Source organism: Paroedura picta, chromosome 8 (assembly GCF_049243985.1).
Source record: "Paroedura picta isolate Pp20150507F chromosome 8, Ppicta_v3.0, whole genome shotgun sequence".
Classification (NCBI taxonomy): Eukaryota; Metazoa; Chordata; class Lepidosauria; order Squamata; family Gekkonidae; genus Paroedura; species Paroedura picta.
In genome coordinates, this window is record NC_135376.1 from 4,440,801 (window position 1) to 4,460,390 (window position 19,590).

The window sequence follows — 19,590 nt, forward strand, 5'->3', positions numbered from 1 at the left end:
AACGGCTTTGATACTCCTCCGGGTAGCGAAAAGCGGGGTAAAAATACCAACTGTTGTTCTTCAGAGGCAACCAGCTGGAGGACTTTGGACTAGTCACAGTTCTCTTAGGTCTATTCTCAAAGAGCAGTTCTCTTAAACCCGCCGCAGCCCCACCTCCTTCACACAGGGTCTGTTGTGGGGAGAGGAAGGGAACGGGGTTCTTAAGCTGCTTTGGGACTCCTTCAGGTGGTGTTTAAACTTCAAGTACAACGATATAGGCTAGATATCAGGAAAAGAATTTTCTCAGTCAGAGTAGTTCAGCAGTGGAATAGGCTGCCTAAGGAGGTGGTGAGCTCCCCCTCACTGGCAGTCTTCAAGCAAAGGTTGGATACACACTTTTCTTGGATGCTTTAGGATGCTTAGGGCTGATCCTGTGTTGAGCAGGGGGTTGGACTAGATGGCCTCTATGGCCACTTCCCACTCTAGGATTCTGTGATTCTATGATTCTATGAAAAGAGTGGTATTAAAAAACAGCTCTTCTTTTAGAAATTTAAGGGCCGATCGAGAGGGACTGTGGACTTGATGCAGCAGAGTAGTTTTCGCATCTTACGTCCTTCTCCATTGCTGCCTTATTCGGCTTGTCCCCCTTTTTATTCATTCGTTTAATTTAAAAGCAGGAAGGGGTTACGGCGAGGTCATTTAGTCCAGGGGTAGTCAACCTGTGGTCCTCCAGATGTCCATGGACTACAATTCCCATGAGCCCCTGCCAGCGAAAGCTGGCAGGGGCTCATGGGAATTGTAGCCCATGGACATCTGGAGGACCACAGGTTGACTACCCCTGATTTAGTCCATCCCCTGCGTTTCAGGGCACAGCCTGGGATATTCTCTGACACTTTCCCCTTCCCTCTCCAGGGAGCCGGAGCAGCGGCTCAAACCGCAGCGGGAGCGAGAGAAGGAAGGAGCGCGAGCCCAAAGCCGGCGAGTCCAAGTCCGGGGGCAGCGGGAGCGAGTCGGACCACACGAGCCGCGGCAGCATGCGGCGGGAGCGGGCCGCCAGCGAGCGTTCGGTGCCAGCCAGCCAGCGCAGCCACCACTCCCTGGCTCACAGCGTCCGCAGCCACCACAGCCAGCAGTCCTACGGGCCGCCGGGCCTCCCGCCCCTCTACAGCCCTCCCGTGCTCCTGATGCCTCCGCCACCGTCTGCTATGGGGCCCCCCGGGGCCCCCCCTGGCCGAGACCTGGCCTCGGTGCCCCCTGAACTGACCGCCAGTAGACAGTCATTCCGAATGGCCATGGGCAACCCCAGTGAGTTCTTTGTGGATGTAATGTGAAATGCCGGTCCTGCCCCCCTCCCTCCCTCCCTCCGCACCCCCCCCTGCCCGCACCCTGCCCTCGTTTGTCTGCCGTCCCGTCGATTGGTTTTTCTAGGAACAGTCCGGTCGCCTTCTTCTCTGGGGACTTTTAAAAAGAGAACCGTGATCATGACGAAAAAGGGAGAGAGAGAAAAGAAAAATAAACCGGACTAAACGTTTTGATTCTAATCCCTGCTTGCGATTGGACCCAGCTGCCTTTCCCGACCCCCCCCCCGCCCTCCCCCCCAGTAGGAGTGCAGAGGCAAGTCCCCCGTGCTTGCGCCATGTCCCCCCCCCCCTAACTCTTTCTCTAACCGATTAACCTGCATCAGCTTGCGCCCTCCGCTCCTCCGTGACTTCCGGCCCTGCTCACTTCTCCCAGCCCGTAACCCGTGCCCTCTTTCTTCTCGCCCCCTTTTTTTGTGTTCCTTTCTGCCGAGCAGCCAAGAATTACGGGGTGTTTGACTTCCTTTGAGCCGTCCGCCCACGGCGGGGAGAGCCACGGCGTGCTCTGCTGGCGGCTTGGTTCCCCGCCTCCGCTTCTGACAGAGGAAGACGTGGAGCCCCGCAGCTGGGCACTTGGGCCCCGCGCAGAGGGGGGGCTGAAGATGGCTTCTCTCCCAACGGGCGGAGGACGGCCCTGCGTTATCCACCACCCCAGGAGGGGTGTGGGGCTATGATCCAGTTGCGTCTGTCTTCGGTTTGATAAATGTAGGAATTTGGCAATGAGTGGGGTGAGGCCAGGAGGAATGTGAGGTCAAGCCCCTTCTCTGGCTGGGGGGGGGGGCATGACCGCCCCTCGTGCTCCCAACGGCGCCCTCTCTAGGGAGGAACAAGAAATGGCACGGGGAGGCATCTGCTCTTCCGCCCTTCTTTGCTTCCCCCTGTCTTGATTGAAGCCCAAATGATCGCCAACCCCTGGGTAAGTAGCCGGGGTTAGGCTAAAATGGTTTAGGCTACAGCTGCCCTACCTCCCCCCCCCCTTTCCTGCCCCTTTCCAGGCTGGTCGCCAACTAATGGAGGAGCTGCAGAAGTGTCTCCCTTGAGTAACTCACTGCCACCACTGGTCATTAGACAGAATTTCCCCACTGAGAGGACCAGAACTTCAGCTTCCCTTTCCCTTCCACCAAGGCCCAGCCTCTAAGCCTCCCCACTGCCCAGGGTCCTGCAACAAGGTCAGTTAACTGCAAGGTGCACTCCCAGGGGCATAGTTGCTTGCCGAGCTCCCTGCCTTGACTCTGGGGTTTCCCCCTCGCTCTGGACTAGCATTTCGGAGACAGGGGGAGAACAACGTGGCCCAGAGCACCGCTGGCAGCTTCAAATTGGTACAGGATTGATTAAAGGATCAGTGTTCAGAAGTATACCTTTTAGTCACAGCCCAGATTGTAAGCAAAAGAGTCCAAAAGGAATTGGGCAAAACGCGATCCTTCCGTCCAGTTACTGAAACATAACCCTGTCCGATGTTCGATACGGAGCGGCCACCTTTCTTTGGGGGGCCACAAGCTTCTGTCCCGTGCTCCCCAACTCAGCTGGCAGCAGCTGGACACCCAAGATGGCTGCCCACCTGTTCCCATCTCGAAGCAACCTCCTTGATGGTCAGCAATCGCTGGCAGGGGCTCATGGGAATTGCAGTCCATGGACATCTGGAGGGCCGCAGTTGGACTACCCCTGACAACAGGGTCTGTCTCAGCCTTGTTTAGCACTCTGTCTAGACTTGCCCATCTCCAAATGGCAGCTGGAGATCTGCTATTATTACAGCATGGTATTGGCAGGTTGACTACTCCTAGTTAGAATAATAGCTCAACATGCAGAAAACCTCCCCTTCCATCCCTGGCATCTGCCGGAAACTATCTGGGGACAGGTGAGGTTGCAAGGCCCCCTCCCCCTGGAGAGCAACTACCTTTCAGAGGAGACAAGACTGACCTTATGATAGAGTTGGAAGGGACCTTAAGGGTCATCTAGTCCAACCCCCTGTAGAATGCAGAATCCCTTGTCTGGAGGAAATTTGTCTCCTGAGCGAATCAAGAGTTCAATCGGAAATAAGCGCTGATGTTCCTTCTGGAGAACACTGTCAATGTCGCCTAGGCTCAGGAGGCAGGCAAGGGCTCCAAAAATCTGCCCGGCTTCCGTCCTGCTGCAGAGGGGTTGCTGCAGCATCCGTCACGGAACGCAGCTGTCGGAACAGGCAGAGTCCAGACAATCCCGCCGTGCAGTCCCCTGCACAGCTCTTGAGGAATGACTCAAGGGAGCCAGCTTGGTGGCGTGGTTAGCAGTGCAGATTTCTAATCTGGCGAGCCGGGTTTGATTCCCTGCTCCCCCACCACATGCAGCCAGCTGGGTGACCTTGGGCTCGCCCCAGCACTGAGAAAGCTGTTCTGACCGAGCAGGAATCTCAGGGCTCTCTCAGCCTCACCCACCCCACAGGGTGTGTGTTGTGGGGAGAGGAAAGGGAAGGTCATTGGAAGCTGCTTTGAGACTCCTTCGAGGAGGGAAAAGCGGCATATAAGTACCAACTCTTCTTCTTCTACTCTCACTGTATTCATTGTGGCCAACCGGCCCAGGTACGTGTGTGTGGGCCTGCAGCTTTCGTTCTTCCGTTTCTAGCCCACTCAGTTGCAAAGCTGGATGTGCTTTCTAAATCTTAGTGAATGAGAAGAACTGGGAGATGGGCCGCCTATGGAGCTCAGCCACCTGCTTGCACTATAGATTCTTGTCTTCTTTTGTGCCGCTCCCCCATCAGTCTGGAGTTCTTGATAGACTGTTCTTCTCCCTCTCTGATTTCCCAGTTGGATGTGCTCATAAAGCAAAAGTTTCCAAAATCTGGGGCAGGGAACCTGCAACGCACCCTTGAATCCAATGCATACATTCATAGTGTGTGACATCTGGCACGCTACAACTCCCCCCCCCCCCCAAACTCTCACACAGGGGCGACGTCAAGCCGAAACCCTTAACATGTAAAGCGGTCCCCTAGTAGGGACTTCTAAGCTGAGACCTCCAAAATCCTGGTCTGTAGCACCTTTGCCAGCCATGACCAGAGCTTGGAAGCATTAAACTTGAGTTAGCCAAACTGTGGCTCTCCAGATGTCCATGCACTGCAATGGCAGGGGCTCATGGGAAGTGTAGTCCGTGGACATCTGGAGAGCCAGGATTTGGCCACCCCAGCGTTTAGCCGCCTCCTCTGCCCCCTGGTGAGGAGCTGGCAGTGCCTGCTTGGTGTTGTACCATCCTGTTTTAGCAACTATTAAACGGTACACCGGATTTCGCCATGCTACAGCTGCCTTCAGGACACATCGAGACACCACCTGGGGTCCTCTTTCCGTTTTGTGATACGGGTCCTTCCAAGAACGGAGCGTGCCTTCCCTGCCGAGTCCAATCTAGCATCGGCTCGCTCCTCCCAGCTTCTGGATCTCCATTCTGTGCGGTTTGAACATGTCGACCTCGAAGCCTGTGAGTCAGCAGGCTCCTTTCCTCCTCTCTGGAGCCCTTCTCTCTCTCTCGAAGGCAGTCTTTTTCTTCCGTCTCCTCCAGCTGGTCGCTGCCCCTCTGGCCTTGTGGATTTCTCTTCTCCCACTCTGGTGCTATCTTCTCTTGTCATACGTCCTTCCTCCCTCTTCCCCCTCCCTTGGGTTTTATATAAATTGAAATTATCCAAACTTGTTTTTATTTATAAAATAGTTTTATTGGCCTCCACGTCGTCTGCGTCTGGCTTCATTTTTTCACCGAAGAACCGGGAAGGGAAGCCAAAACCCATCCTGGTGAGACATGTTAGGAATCCAAAGGTTGGACCGCAAAAAACCAAAATGTTATATTTTTGTTTAAACTACCAATATTTATTATAATTACGTGCACATAATAAAAGTTAAGAGCCTCTTGTGGCGCAGAGTGGTAAGGCAGCAGTCATGCAGTCTGAAAGCTCTGACCACGAGGCTGGGAGTTCGATCCCAGCAGCCGGTTCAAGGTTGACTCAGCCGGTCGGTAAAATGAGTACCCAGCTTGCTGGGGGGTAAACGGTAATGACTGGGGAAGGGAATGGCAAACCACCCCGTATTGAGTCTGCCATGAAAACGCTGGAGGGCGTCACCCCAAGGGTCAGACATGACTCGGTGCTTGCACAGGGGATACCGATACCTTTACCTTTAATAAAAGTTAAAGACACGGATGAAATCTCAGTTGCATATGTTGCGTGACGCAGCAAACACGGAATCGGCAATCATACACGGAACATACAAGGAACACAAACCAGACGTGTTTTGACCCCTAAGGGATCTTCTGCAGGGGTCCAAGAAGTTTAAATGCACTCTTACAGTATAAAAATATAACAATAGGGCTGGCTTTTGTGACAGACCCAGAAAGGTTTCCGGAATGGGTGGAAGTTAATTCATTTTTTATACATCTTTTTAATTTGTTCAATGTTTATTGGGTGATATGACAAATATGGTCATGTCGACCTGCTCCCCTCTCAAAATGGCCAATGAGGGGCCTGGAGGGGGTGGGAAGGGGAGGGGCCCCAGGTGGGCGTGTCCACAGCTCTGCTTCCCAAACATATTCTGCAAGATTGCACCACTTCTGGAGTTTCTCGAAGCCTGACTGATGTGTCAGGGGTTTCTTAACAGTAAAAAAGTTGAGAAAGTGGCAAAAAAAAAAATTCTAGAAAATGATGCTCCATCTGATAAGTATCTCATATGGAGCTCACATTATGATATATTGTTCCAAAACCACTGTGCTTCGTGCTGCCTGACTCTCAGGGTGCATTCTCCTGCATTACGCAAGACAAGAGCCTTGTCCAGCAAACATAATGTGCACATAACTATAACAAATATTTGTATTTTAAACAAAAACATTTGGTGCGTTTGTGTACAGTTGATTTCTCCATTGTCCGCTCCACCTACGGAGCCCAGGCAAGGCCGGTCCTGTCAGAACTCGGAAGCCGAGCAGGGTCAGCCCTGGCTAGGGTGCGGGAGGCGCATGCCCCAAGGTTGCCAACTCCAGCCCTGGAAATCCCTGGAGATTTGGGGCTGGTGGCTTGGAGGGTGATGTTTGGGGAGGACGATCATGCAGGAGCGTGATGCCCCGGAGACTGCTCTCCCCGGGTTTCCGTTTCCTCCTGGCAAATTGATCTCTGCAGTCCGGGGATTAGCTGTAATTCTGGGGAAATGCTGGGCCACACCTGGATGCTGGCGACCATAGGAAGGGGACAGGGAAGCTGGAGAAAATACATTCTAGTGGGAGGACATGGGTTGAAAAAGGAATGTGGTAGGGGAGGAGAGGAGTAATGACAGCAAGCGCCCGGCAACACCCAGGCCGCGGCAGGAGCCTGCTTCTCTGCGGTAGCCCCATGGCAATCCAGCAGGGCTACTTACAAAGGGCCGGTAGTGCTAGCATGCCTGGGATTCCCCACCCCTGACTGGGAGACGGGACAGGATGCAAAGGACAGCGGCCTCACCCCAGCAGTGAGACGCCTTGCGTTTTTATAATACGGTAAAGCATTAAAAGCTGTGCTGTCGGTAATTTTTCTTCCTGACGGGAAATCGTCCGGCAGGCACCGAAGGGACATTCAGAGGTGCTTTGACCTTTCTGTCTCTGCATCATGCCCCCTAGTGTTCCTTGGAGGAACTACCACTCAAATACTTGCTGGTCTCCCACCCAAACACTAACCTGGATTGACTCTGTTTAGCTCCCAAGATCTGACGGGATTGAGATAGCCTGTCAGTCCCTGGTGGTAGAAGGAAACAACCATCCAGTAAGTACCTTAAAGACTCACCAAGTTGGTGTCAGGGTATGAAGTTTTGTGAGACACAGCTCACCACTTTGGTGACTCACGAAAGCCGGCCCAAATTTGGTTGGTCTTTAAGGTGCTACAGGACTCTTGCTCTTTTCTGGGGTTATGGTCATTCCTCGTGTATTCTGGCAAAATGCCTTGATCTGGCTTGGGTGTGTCCAAGCCTCTTAAAGCAACCCAGTCGGTTTTGTACTTGCCCACTGCGGTAAATTGCAGAGCTGTTCCAATGATGTGAACTGTGGCTTGTTCTGCAGACTGGACATGCCAATGGTCCATCCAGTCCAGCACTCTGTCACACAATGTTCAAAATACAGGTGCCATCAGGAAGTCCATCAGTGGGACCAGAACTCCAGAAACCCTCCCACTCTTGCCCCCTGAATACCAAGAATACAGCGCATCACTGTCCCAGAAATAAGTATACGAGAAGCCATGTTGGATCAGGCCAATGGTCCATCCAGTGCACCACTCTGTGTCGCACAGTGGTTGAAACCCAGGTGCCCTCAGGAGGTCCGCCAGTGGGGCCAGAACTCCAGAAGCCTTCCCTCTGTTTCCTTCAAGCACCGTCACTGCCCTAGACATAAGAACATAAAAAGAAGCCTTGTTGAATCAGGCCGTTGACTCCTGCAGTCCAATACTCTTGTGTCACACGGTGGCCAAAACCCAGGGGCCATCAGGAGCTCCACCAGTGAGGCCAGATCTCCAGAAATCTTCCCACAGTTGTGCCCAAGCACCAAGAATATAGAACATCATTGCCTCTTATCGTGTCCCATCCATACCTGGTGGCTGATAGTCACCAATGGACCTCTGCTCCATATGTTGATCCAATCTCCTCTTGAAGAGGATTGGGAGGGGGAGCGTGGGAGCAGGAGAAGGGAAGGCTCGAACTCATACCCCCTGGAATGACCTCGGCGGGGCCAATCCTGAAAAAACTACATAGCCCAGCATGCTCCGCGGCCCGCTTCCTTTAGAAAAGACGCGCGTCCCGGCGTGCACTGCGCGCCAGCCTTTCCTCAATTCCCTCCGCGTTGCATTCTGGGACTCGCAGTCTCGCCTCCCGACCCTCCCGAGCAGGCGCAGGCCACCCGCTCCGCCCTCGGAACGGCGATCCTCCCTTGCCCTCTCCCTCCTTGACGCGCGTGCGCAGGAGAAAGCCGGGCATCTGCCGCGCAGGCGTGATAGCGGCGCTGCGGCAGTGATAGGGGAGGGGCGCGGAGGGGGAGGGGAGCGGGCGCCATTTTGGGAGGTGGTTTCGGGGGCAGCCGGCGGCGGCGGCGGCATCAGGTGAGAGGGCGAGGTTTTTTTTTTTTTAATTTCCTTTCTGTCAGGCTCGGGGGCGGCCGGTTCGCCTCAGGTGGGCAAGCCCCCCCCCCGCCTTTTTTAAATATCTGAGGGAAATGAGTGGAGCTAATTGGGGGAAGGGGGGGGCTGTTTCTTCTGACGGCCTCGGCGAGGTCTCTGCCCCCGAGGAGGGGCCCGGAGGGCCGAGTTCGAATCTCGCCTTGGCCGCCGGCGTCAGGTTGCCAACCTCCAGGCAGCGCCTGGCGTTCCCCCCCCCCTGGTGAGGTCATGTTTCTGTGGGCAGAAGGGGGAGGGGCGCCTCCGCACTGGCTAAAAAACGCGCTTTCAGTGCGCGCCTGGAGTCCCTTTGCCCAAGGTTGCCGAAGTGGTTGGAGACTGCATTATTTAACAGGGGTGGAAGTGGCCCAGGTTTGGGGCGTCGCTCTGTATTACGGCCTTAGGGGAGTTCAGGGAATCCTAGAGTGGGAAGGGATCTCCTGGGTCATCTAGTCCAACCCCCTGCACTATGCAGGACACCCACAACCCTCTCGCTCATCCCCTGTCACCTGCCACCCCCTTGAACCTTCACAGAATCAGCCTCTCCATCAGATGGCTATCCAGCCGCTGCTTAAAAATGACCAAAGATGGAGAACCCTCCACCTCCCGAGGAGGTGCAAGTTCTCGCTGTTAAAACAGTTGTGCATTTCAAACCGAGATGTATTGTATTAGGCTGAGGCAGGGCCACTGGGAACCACCCTGAGCCACGAGGGAGGGTGGTATAGAAGGATAATAAAATAAATTACTTAAAAAGCATTGTTGAGTCAACTCTCCTGGGACAAGTTGAGGACCAAGAAATCCAAAAAGAATGTTGTTATGTGCGAAGTCGTGTCCGACCCATCGCGACCCCATGGACAATGATCCTCCAGGCCTTCCTGTCCTCTACCATTCCCCGGAGTCCATTTAAGTTTGCACCTACTGCTTCAGTGACTCCATCCATCCACCTCATTCTCTGTCGTCCCCTTCTTCTTTTGCCCTCAATCTCTCCCAGCATTAGGCTCTTCTCCAGGGAGTCCTTCCTTCTCATGAGGTGGCCAAAATATTTGAGTTTCATCTTCAGGATCTGGCCTTCTAAAGAGCAGTCAGGGCTGATCTCCTCTAGGACTGACTGGTTTGTTCGCCTTGCAGTCCAAGGGACTCGCAAGAGTCTTCTCCAGCACCAGAGTTCAAAAGCCTCAATTCTTTGACGCTCGGCCTTCCTTATGGTCCAACTTTCGCAGCCATACATTGCAACTGGGAAGACCATAGCCTTGACTAAACGCACTTTTGTTGGCAGGGTGATGTCTCTGCTTTTTAGGATGCTGTCTAGATTTGCCATAGCTTTCCTCCCCAGGAGCAAGCGTCTTTTAATTTCTTTGCTGCAGTCCCCATCTGCAGTGATCTTGGAGCCCAGGAAAATAAAATCTGTCACTATCTCCATTTCTTCCCCTTCTATTTGCCAGGAATTGAGAGGGCCGGATGCCATGATCTTTGTTTTCTTGATGTTGAGTTTCAAGCCAACTTTGGCACTCTCCTCCTTCACCCGCATCAACAGGCTCTTTAGTTCCTCTTCACTTTCTGCCATTAGAGTGGTATCATCTGCATATCTGAGGTTGTTGATATTTCTCCCTGCAATCTTGATCCCAATTTGTGACTCCTCTAATCCCGCATTTCTCATGATGTGCTCTGCATACAAGTTAAATAGGCAAGGCGACAGTATACAGCCTTGCCGAACTCCTTTCTCAATTTTGAACCAGTCAGTGATTCCATGTTCAGTTCTCACTGTTGCTTCTTGACCTGCATATAAATTTCTCAAGAGACAAATAAGATGCTCTGGTATTCCCATCTCTTTAAGAACTTGCCACAATTTGTTGTGCTCCACACAATCAAAGGCTTTAGCATAGTCAATGAAGCAGAAGTAGACGTTCTTCTGGTACTCCCTAGCTTTCTCCATGATCCAGCGTATGTTGGCAATTTGATCTCTAGTTCCTCTGCCTCTTCGAAATCCTGCCTGTACTTCTGGAAGTTCTCGGTCCACATATTGCTGGAGCCTAGCTTGTAGGATTTTGAGCATAACTTTGCTAGCATGAGAAATTAGTGCGATGGTGCGGTAGTTTGAACATTCTTTGGCATTGCCCTTCTTTGGGATTGGAATGTAAACTGACCTTTTCCAATCCTGTGGCCATTGTTGAGTTTTCCAAATTTGCTGGCATATTGAGTGTAGCACTTTTACTGCATCGTCCTTTAAGATTTTGAATAGTTCAACTGGAATGCTGTCACTACCACTAGCTTTATTGTTGCTCAGACTTCCTAAGGCCCATTTGACTTCACATTCCAGGATGTCTGGCTCCAGGTCAGTAACTACCCCATTGTGGTCATCAGGGATGTTAAGCTCGCTCTTGTATAGTTCTTCTGTATAATTTTGCCACCTTTGTTTGATCTCTTCTGCTTCTGTGAGGTCCCTACCATTTTGGTCCCTTATCATACCCATCTTTGCATGAAACGTTCTCTTCATATCTCCAATTTTCTTGAAAAGATCTCTGGTCCTCCCCATTCTATTGTTTTCTTCTATTTGTTTGCACTGTTCATTTAAGAAGGCATTCTTATCTCTTCTAGCTTTTCTCTGGAATTCTGCATTCAATTGGGTGTATCTTTCTCTTTCTCCCTTGCCTTTCACTTCCCTTCTCTCCTTAGCTATTTGTAAAGCTTCCTTAGACAGCCATTTTGATTTCTTGCATTTCTTTTCCTTTGGGATGGTTTTAGTTGCTACCTCTTGTACAATGTTGCGAACCTCCGTCCATAGTTCTTCAGGCACTCTGTCTATCAGATCTAATTCCTTAAATCTATTTGTCACCTCCACTGTGTATTCGTCAGGGATATGATTTAGTTCATACCTGAGTGGCCTAGTGCTTTTCCCTACTTTCTTCAATTTAAGCCTAAATTTTGCAACAAGAAGCTCATGATCTGAACCACAATCAGCTCCTGGTCTTGTTTTTATTGACTGGATAGAACTTTTCCATCTTTGGCTGCAGAGTACATAGTCAATCTGATTTCTGTGTTGACCGTCTGGTGATGTCCATGTGTAGAGTCGTCTCTTGGGTTGCTGGAAAAGAGTGTTTGCTATGACCATTGTATTCTCTTGACAAAATTCTACCAGCCTGTGCCCTGCTTCATTTTGTACTCCAAGGCCAAACTTGCCTGTTATCCCGGTTATCTTTTGGCTTCCTACTTTAGCATTCCAATCCCCCATGATGATAAGCACATCATTTTTGGGCGTTGCTTCTAGAAGGTGTTGTAGGGCTTCATAGAACTGATCAACTTCATCCTCTTCAGCAGCAGTGGTTGGGGCGTAGACCTGGATCACTGTGATGTTGAATGGTTTGCCTTGGATTCGAACTGAGATCATTCTGTCATTTTGGGGATTGTATCCCAAGACTGCTTTTCCTACTCTCTTATTGATTATGAATGCTACTCCATTTCTTCTGCGAGATTCTTGTCCACAGTAGTATACCTGATGGTCATCTGAATTAAATTCACCCATTCCTGTCCATTTTAGTTCACTGATTCCTAAAATGTCTATGTTCAGTCTTGTCATTTCTTGTTTGACCACGTCCAGCTTGCCTTGATTCATGGATCTGACGTTCCAGGTTCCTATGGAATAAAAATCTTTACAGCATCGGACTGTCTTTTCGCCACCAGTTACTTCCACAACTGAGCGTCCTTTCGGCTTTGGCCCAGCCGCTTCATTCATTCTGGCGCTACTCGTACTAGCCGTCTGCTCATCCCCAGTAGCATATTGGACACCTTCCGACCTGAGGGGCTCATCTTCCGGCGTCATATCGTTATGCCTATTGGAACTGTCCATAGAGTTTTCATGGCAAAGATACTGGAGTGGTTTGCCATTGCCTTCTCCAGTGGATCACCTTTTGTCAGAGCTCTCAGCTATGACCTGTCCGTCTTGGGTGGCCCTGCACGGCATAGCTCATAGCTTCACTGAACTACGCAAGCCCCCTTGCCACAACAAGGCAGCGATCCTTGAAGGGGGCCAAAAAGAATAGCCAGCAAGAAAGAGTGGGCTATAAGACAAAAGCTGTTGTTAATCATAATGACCATGGTGGAACCCCCAAAATGTTTTTTCAGGCTTCAAGGAACACTGGGAGTGGTGACCTGTGGATGTAAGGTGTGAGAACCAGTCAGCAAATCAGTTAACATCATGGAGAAAGAGACTAGGCATGTAGAGCAACAGGGGAAATGAGCATCAGTGATATCTATTGATGTCATAGAATCTTAGAGTTGGAAGGGTCCTCCTGGGTCATCTAGTCCAACCTCTGCACTATGCAGGACATTCACAACCCTATGTCGGCGCCCATCCAAACACCTTCAAAAGGCTGTGTAACCCCTCGGGAGCTCTTGCATAACCCCAGGGTTCCCCGGAACCCCTGTCTTAGGTCCTAGTCAGAAGGTGGGAAGGCTGTTGCACTGTACCTTTGCATCTTGACTCTTTCCTTTGGAATACTCCATTCTGGGTGGGATATCAGGAATTTTTGTCCCCCCGCCTTTTTTTTTCTGACCAAGGAGGCTTGGCTCTCAAAAGCTCGCTCCCCCAAAATCTTGTTGGTCCCTAGGTGCAACTGGACTGGAATCTAGCTTTTCTACTTCAGACCAATATTACTATTCTCCAAAACTCTCTAGAAAATGATTGGGTGGGGGGGTTTGAAATGGAATGAGGTAAAATGGAAGGCTGGAAGGTGTGAATGGAATGCACATGTAACCCTTTACCTGTTTTCCTGAGCCTTGGGAAAGGTTTAAGCATTTTCAGCTGTATATAATTGGCAAATGAGCCTTTATCCCTTAATTATATAAACACAATTCAGGTGGGTATCTGAAGAAGCAGGCATGCACGAGAAAGCTTATATACTTTGAATAAAACTTGGTTGATAGTCAAGGTGCTCCTGGACTCAAATTTCGATATAACACAATCTTTTACATCCATAGACTCATAGAGTTGGAAGGGACCTCCAGGGTTAGTGAAGAAGAAGAAGTGTTGGTTCTTACATGCCATGTTTCCCTACCTGAAGGAGGCTCAAAGCGGCTTACTGTCGCCTTCCCATTCCTCTCCCCACAACAGACACCCTGTGGGGTGGGTGAGGCTGAGAGAGCCCTGATATCACTGCTCGGTGATCCAACCCCCTGAACAGTGCAGGAATTCTCAACTACCTGCCTACCCACGATGACCCCAATTTCATGCCCAAGTGATCCACCACCAAAAATCTCCAGAATTCAGCCTGGACTAGAGGGAATTCTACCGTTCCATAGCGGCACTTATAATCCCCTGAGTATGCAAGGAAAGACCACAGGTGACAAGCACTGGCACATCCCTGTCTGCCCACCCACTCACAATTTGCCTAAGTTCATATAATCAGCATTTCTGATTCTTAGGTCATGATGATTACTTTCATTGAAGGCTGTAAGGTTGAAAGGTTTCAGCTGCCTTCGTTAGTATTCAAGTGGGTAGCCATGTTGGCCTGAAGTAGCCAAACAAAAATTGAGTCCAATGGCAACTTTTAAGAACAACAAAGATTTACTCAAGGTGTGAGCTTGCGAGTGCATGCGCTCCCTTCCTCAGACAAAATGGAAGAATGCATGCACTCAAATGCTCCTGCCTTGAATAAATCTTTGGTCTCTGCCTTTCTTTAAAATAATTACTGCTCTTAGATGATGCCAGAGTTACTAGTAGTAGTCTGTTAAATGAGACATCTGCAGAGGTCTTATGGGGCCTCAAGAGAGAGAACCGTTTGCATGCAGTTTTGCAAACTAAAACCCACTTCATGTTCTTCATACCTGCAACCCACTACTCCCCAAAAGGTTATTTCTGAAATAAAGTGATATCAGCATTTTGAAGTGCTGCTGATAGCATCTAATGGAATCTCTGATCTTGACTACTGCAGTGTTCCAAAAATGCCAGTACACAAACAGGTGTTGCTGGTGATAATATGAACCTATGAAATTGCCTGAATCAGACTCTTGGTCCATCAGAGTCAGTATTGTCTGCTCAGACTAGTAGTGACTCTCCAAGGTCTTAGGCAGAGATATTTCACATCACCTGATCCCAGATCTTTTAACTGGAGATGCAGGGGATTAAACCTGAAACCCTTCTGCATGCCAAACAGATGCTCTACCACAGAGCCATACTGTCCCTCCCTCCTTCCTGTCTGTCTTGCTGGAGGCTTTCTAGAATACTGGATTTAAAAGCATGCTATTTTCATTTAACTTCAAGCCTCGTACTGGGATTGTTAATATTTTGCAGTTCTGTCAGCTGATCAGGCTGAGACGCTCCAGAAACGTTCTGTGCAGTATCCTTCAAAACCAAAACAGTTATTGTTTGCTTTGAAGCAGTTTGATAAACGGTGGCAGCTAAGTAATTGTAATCTCTGTGGCCTCCCCCATGTTCCCATTTCTGACACATCCAATTTGTGGAGGTTTGGAAGGCGGGGCTGTGTCATTACAGTTGGGTGCAATTCAGTGAGCGCAACATCAAAAGGAAAAAAAAAGACTTAATTTAAAAGTATTTTCATTAGCAAGGTGCCAGTGATAAAGGGTTTCAGCCAGCGTTCCCATATTTTCCCCTTAAAGCAGTTTGGCTTGGAGTGGGTGGAAGCATAGCTTGCTGCCTTGTCATGTAACAAGCCTTGAGGAATTCAGTGCCGGAGGAAACCCTTGTCATTTCTCATTAGGGCTTGTTTGCGGGTGCTGCCATGGTAGTTCTGGCCTCCCAAGTTGCTTCAGCAGGCCGCTGTTTCTCTGTTTAAGAAGACAGCTCTTTCTGCTGCCATGCAGGCCTCAGTTACAGGTTGAAAACCTTTTGTAAGTGATTGCCTATCACAGGGCCCCTACAGCGTATGTACATCTTTAGAAAGTGGCTATGATCATATATTGACATGAATGTATATCTCACTGGCTAGGTTAACTGAAGATGGATTCTCCTGTGTGTTTTCTATTCTTGCTGAAGAGAGATTCTGTTTCAAGCATCCTTTCTGCTGACATGGTGGAGGCTGTTACTATGGTGTATTAGTCAGCTGTGTTCACCACCTGTCACAACCACCATAGTATTAGGACAGAGAATCGCAGCTTTATCAAGGATTTTGTAAATTGGTGAAATAGTTTTCCTTTCATCACAGTTATGCTATGAAAAAAATCTCTCTCTTTAAAATCCTGTCTTAATTGTGACTTGCTGTAGGCTACCAAACAGTATCTAAATGGTATGTTTTTAAAAATTATAATGCAAGTTTGGCCAGTTGCAAAATTATAAGGCTGTGGTAAAATTTACTGAGTTGGTACATGTGTGTGTGTCTGGAGTGCATGTTTCTGCCACAGCTTCTTGATTTCTTACTACTTCATAAAGCTTTTGGGGAAACCTGAAGATTTCTGCTATGCTGTCATGATGTTTAGAATTAATATACAGCACCTATATTATCTTGGTGCCTTAGCTAAAAGACTTATTTATTTATTCTGGGATTGATAGTCTGCCGTAACTTTTGGAACTTAACAAGATATGCCTGTTGCAGAATTTGCTCTCTGGTGTAGCTATTGCTCAAGCAGCACAGAGGAACAGTAGGATCAACAGAAGGCCTCTAGAGAGTATCAGATGAGATCAGAAGTACATCGCATGGGCAGTCTTCCACTCTTGTAGCTTCTAGAATGTCAGCAGCTGCTGTGATAGCTGGTTCCTTGATGACCAGGGCACGGAGCCAGTAACGGAACTTGCATTGTTTCATATCTCCTTTAAAGAAGACTTCCTTGTGTAAATTTTGCACAAACGGCTTTATTTAGGAATTTGTCCTTTTGTCTAGGAGTGCCGGTTTGAGAATTGCCACAGTAGGATGTGGAAAATATATGACAAATCGGGTGGATTGTTGAGTAACTCCTACACTCAGTTCTGCAAAGAATGTACTTAACTGGTTCCTGTGAGCCCAAAACACACATTCACAGAAGAGTCTGCCTGCTCTATGCCTGCATGAGTCACTCACTGCTCTCCATTTCAAAACGGAAAACATTCTTAGAATAATGACTTGTGCAGAAATGCAGCGGTTTAATTTCTCTCTTAATCAGCAATTCCTCATTTGCAGTTCCAGGATCATCTCCCATTTCAGTTCAAAGAAGCGTTCCTCATTTGTTGGAGGTTTAGGAAACATTGATACAGTTAAACTTGGAAAAGCAGCTGCAGCAGTCAGAATCTCCTTGTCCCAAATGGTGAGGACCTGACCTGCTTCAGGAGGCCTGGGGTTTCTTATACTCCTGGGTCTGCTGAAGTGGATTACTGTGCCAGTGAACATGGCTAGGCATTATCCGCCTTGCTTCCTGTGGATCCAGTAGACAATTTCCTGGGTCGACTTGGAGTGCGAGTTCTAAACGCAAAGCTGTTCCGGCATGTATGCTGAGGCATAGTGTTCTTTCCTGCCACATTGTTGGCAGTTGGGATTGTCCTTGTGTGCTGGAGCTTGGCTTCTGTAGTTCTTTCCAAGGCTGCACAGTGTTACGCGTATGTGCTGCATATGTGCCGCACTCCTGTAACTTTGAATGGTTGGTAAAGCAAACCCTTCTTCAGTAAGGGTCCTAGCTCTCTTGGTGAAGTCCCGAGTTGAAATCCAGATAGGGCTTCCACTAGATAGGTGATCCTGAAGCAGAAGAGATGATTACAGTTTTGTTTGGAGTTGGTAGCAGTGAGACACTAGAAAGGAGATGCTAGAAAGGAGCAGGAGCCCAATAACAACTTAATGACTAAACAAAAATTGTGGCAAGATAGGAGCTTTCGTGAGTTGTGACAGACCATTAGAATCATAGAGTTGGAAGGGGCCTCAAGGGTCATCTAGTCCAACCTCCTACAGAATGCAGGAAATTCACAACTACACAGGAGGAAACTGGACCTAGGCCACTTGGCACTGCTGCTTCTATTAGATCTGACAACAGCATTAGAAATGATCAGCCAAGTAGACCATAAGCTTGATACATTGGCAGCGCCATCCTCAACAGGGTCATATCCTCTTATTGAGCTTTGAACGGTTTAGGATGCTCCTGCAGATAACAGATTAGTGGCTGGTCATCTCCATTATTCAAATCCAGAATCCTAGCTCTAGGACAGTGATCCCCAACCTTTTTATCACCGGGGACCACTCAATGCCGGGGATCACTCACTGGGGACCACTCAACGCCTTTTACTGAGGCCCAGTGGGGGGGGGGTAGTTTACTCCTCTACTCTCAACCACTGCCCTAACGCTCTCTGATCGCTATGGTAATGTTTAAACATCCCTTCAAAATAAGATACAGACACGCCACAACAATGAAGTGTGTTGTAAAGGGATGGGGCCCACCTCCAATTAGTCGAAGGACCACATGTGGTCCGCAGCCCACAGGTTGGGGATCGCTACTCTAGGAGACACATTCTTACTGTTCAGAAGTTTCATCTGTAGAGCAGTATGTGAAAGAGTTTATTCTGAAATGGCCATCCTGTTATCTAAGACAGTTGAAAATAGTTGTGTATGTTATTTGTTAATCTCTGTCCTGCAGCCCTGCATGAGGCTAAGATAAGTCTTGCTTCTGGAATGAATGTATTGAACTAAGGTAACCGGCCTTTAGTGCCTACAACAGCAGTTGACTTTTCCAAAGCCTGTCTTTGTAGAATCCCCTTCTGCTATGTGGGTATTCAACTGAGCCTGGGGTGAGCTCTGTCTCTCAGGCACTCCTGCTGAAATAAATTTTGTTAGTTTTCAAGACGTTCCCTGACTTCTGTGTAATTTTTGTGTGCCATAAAAGTCTGTTAAATCTTTGGCACAGCACACACCTCAATAGGTCTGCACCGGTCCCAGTAGTGTCCAGAGAGAATGCTGCAATTGGTACAAACTTGCATACTTTCTTGTGGCTTTCGGAGTGGTTGGCTGCTCCCAACCTCTGGACAATTGCTGAGCAGAATCTCTGTATCAAATGCAAGACAATCTGCAGATATCTGAATCAGGCCTGGACAGAGAAAGGAGGCTTTGCTCCAAACATGGGTGTTGGCAGAAAAATCTCAAAATGTTAAATACCTTCATGATTTTTATAACCCCCCCCCCAATCAGTAGTTTTGTGCACACCTGTGCAGCTATTATATTCCTCCTTAGGTAGTGAGGCTACAGGTGGGTGGAGAAAGAGTTCAACAAAGTGGTGAGCAGCCAAGGCAGGGGGTGGGGAGATGGGGGTGGGGAGATGTGAGGTTTCCCTCTCACTGGGACGCCTGGGCCTGGGTGCAGGTTGGGGAGTGGCAAGGAGACAGGCTTGCAGGGCTCCTATCTGCATAGAATCCTACAGTTGGAAGGGACCTCCTGGCTCATCTAGTCCAACCCCCTGCACCCTGCAGGACACTCACAACCCTATCGCTCACCCACTGTGGCCTCTGAACTTCCCCGACAAAAAGAGGGCTGTTCAGGTAAGCCTTTCAGTGGAGAGTCAAGGCTTCCAGCCAAGGTAGGTGACATCTGGAAGGAAAGGACAACTAGCAGGCACATGAAGGGGAGATTGGTGGGGTTGTCAGCAAGCAAGGATCTGTGATCAGGATCAGAGAGAAAGAGTAATGAGTTGGGCGAGGGAGAAAGATAAAAAGGAGTGACAGTAGGCAGTGGAGAAAGACTAAAGTAAGATAGAGGTGTAAAGTAGGAGGAATGGCAGGAGAGAGACTGAGAGAAGACGTGATTGGGAGAGAGAATAAGCAGAGGTACGGGAAATGGCATGGTAGGTACTGCAAGTTTCTTACAGGTCCCCATCTGTAGGGCTTAATCCTTGAGAAATACAAACAAGTTAACCCTCTTTTTCTGCATGGCTGGTGGTAGGATTTTTTTTCCTGCCCGAGATGCTGTCAAATCTCTTAAAGCCAATCCCAAAGCAATCCCACAAGCTACTTGTATGCCAAAACTTGAGGTTCTTGATTTGAACCAATATCCGTGGATTACCCCATGGTGTGCATCAAGGATAAGTCCGTTCTCCCTGGAGAGGGAGGGGGGGATGTTAAGGTTGGCAGAAGAATCTTGAAAGTGCAGTGGTGGATTAAAATGTTTAAAAAGCCAAGATATTGCAAGGCTGCCTCACAAGGCCTTGAGGTAGCCTCATAAGAAATTGGTGCTTTTAGACTCTTGTGTT

The 19,590-nt window shown here is 49.2% G+C and overlaps 2 protein-coding genes across 7 annotated transcripts in view; both read left to right on the forward strand.

Annotated features, from left to right (window-relative positions):
* Nucleotides 1–5,021, forward strand: part of DVL3 (dishevelled segment polarity protein 3) — a 59,282-nt gene extending 54,261 nt beyond the window's left edge. For 4 of the 6 annotated variants that reach the window (XM_077348131.1, XM_077348134.1, XM_077348132.1 and 1 more), the window contains 2 exons: nt 892–1,284; nt 1,775–5,021. In XM_077348131.1, coding sequence (XP_077204246.1) covers nt 892–1,284; nt 1,775–1,806 — 425 coding nt within the window. In that variant the 3' untranslated portion in view covers nt 1,807–5,021. Of the gene's footprint in view, nt 1–891 lie in introns of all 6 variants that reach the window. The other 2 variants (XM_077348133.1, XM_077348136.1) reach the window with 1 other exon arrangement.
* Nucleotides 5,022–8,239: 3,218 nt separating this feature from the next.
* Nucleotides 8,240–19,590, forward strand: part of AP2M1 (adaptor related protein complex 2 subunit mu 1) — a 37,131-nt gene continuing 25,780 nt past the window's right edge. The window contains exon 1 of the mRNA XM_077348144.1: nt 8,240–8,391. The gene's annotated coding sequence lies outside the window, so the exon portion shown is untranslated. The remainder of the gene's footprint in view (nt 8,392–19,590) is intronic.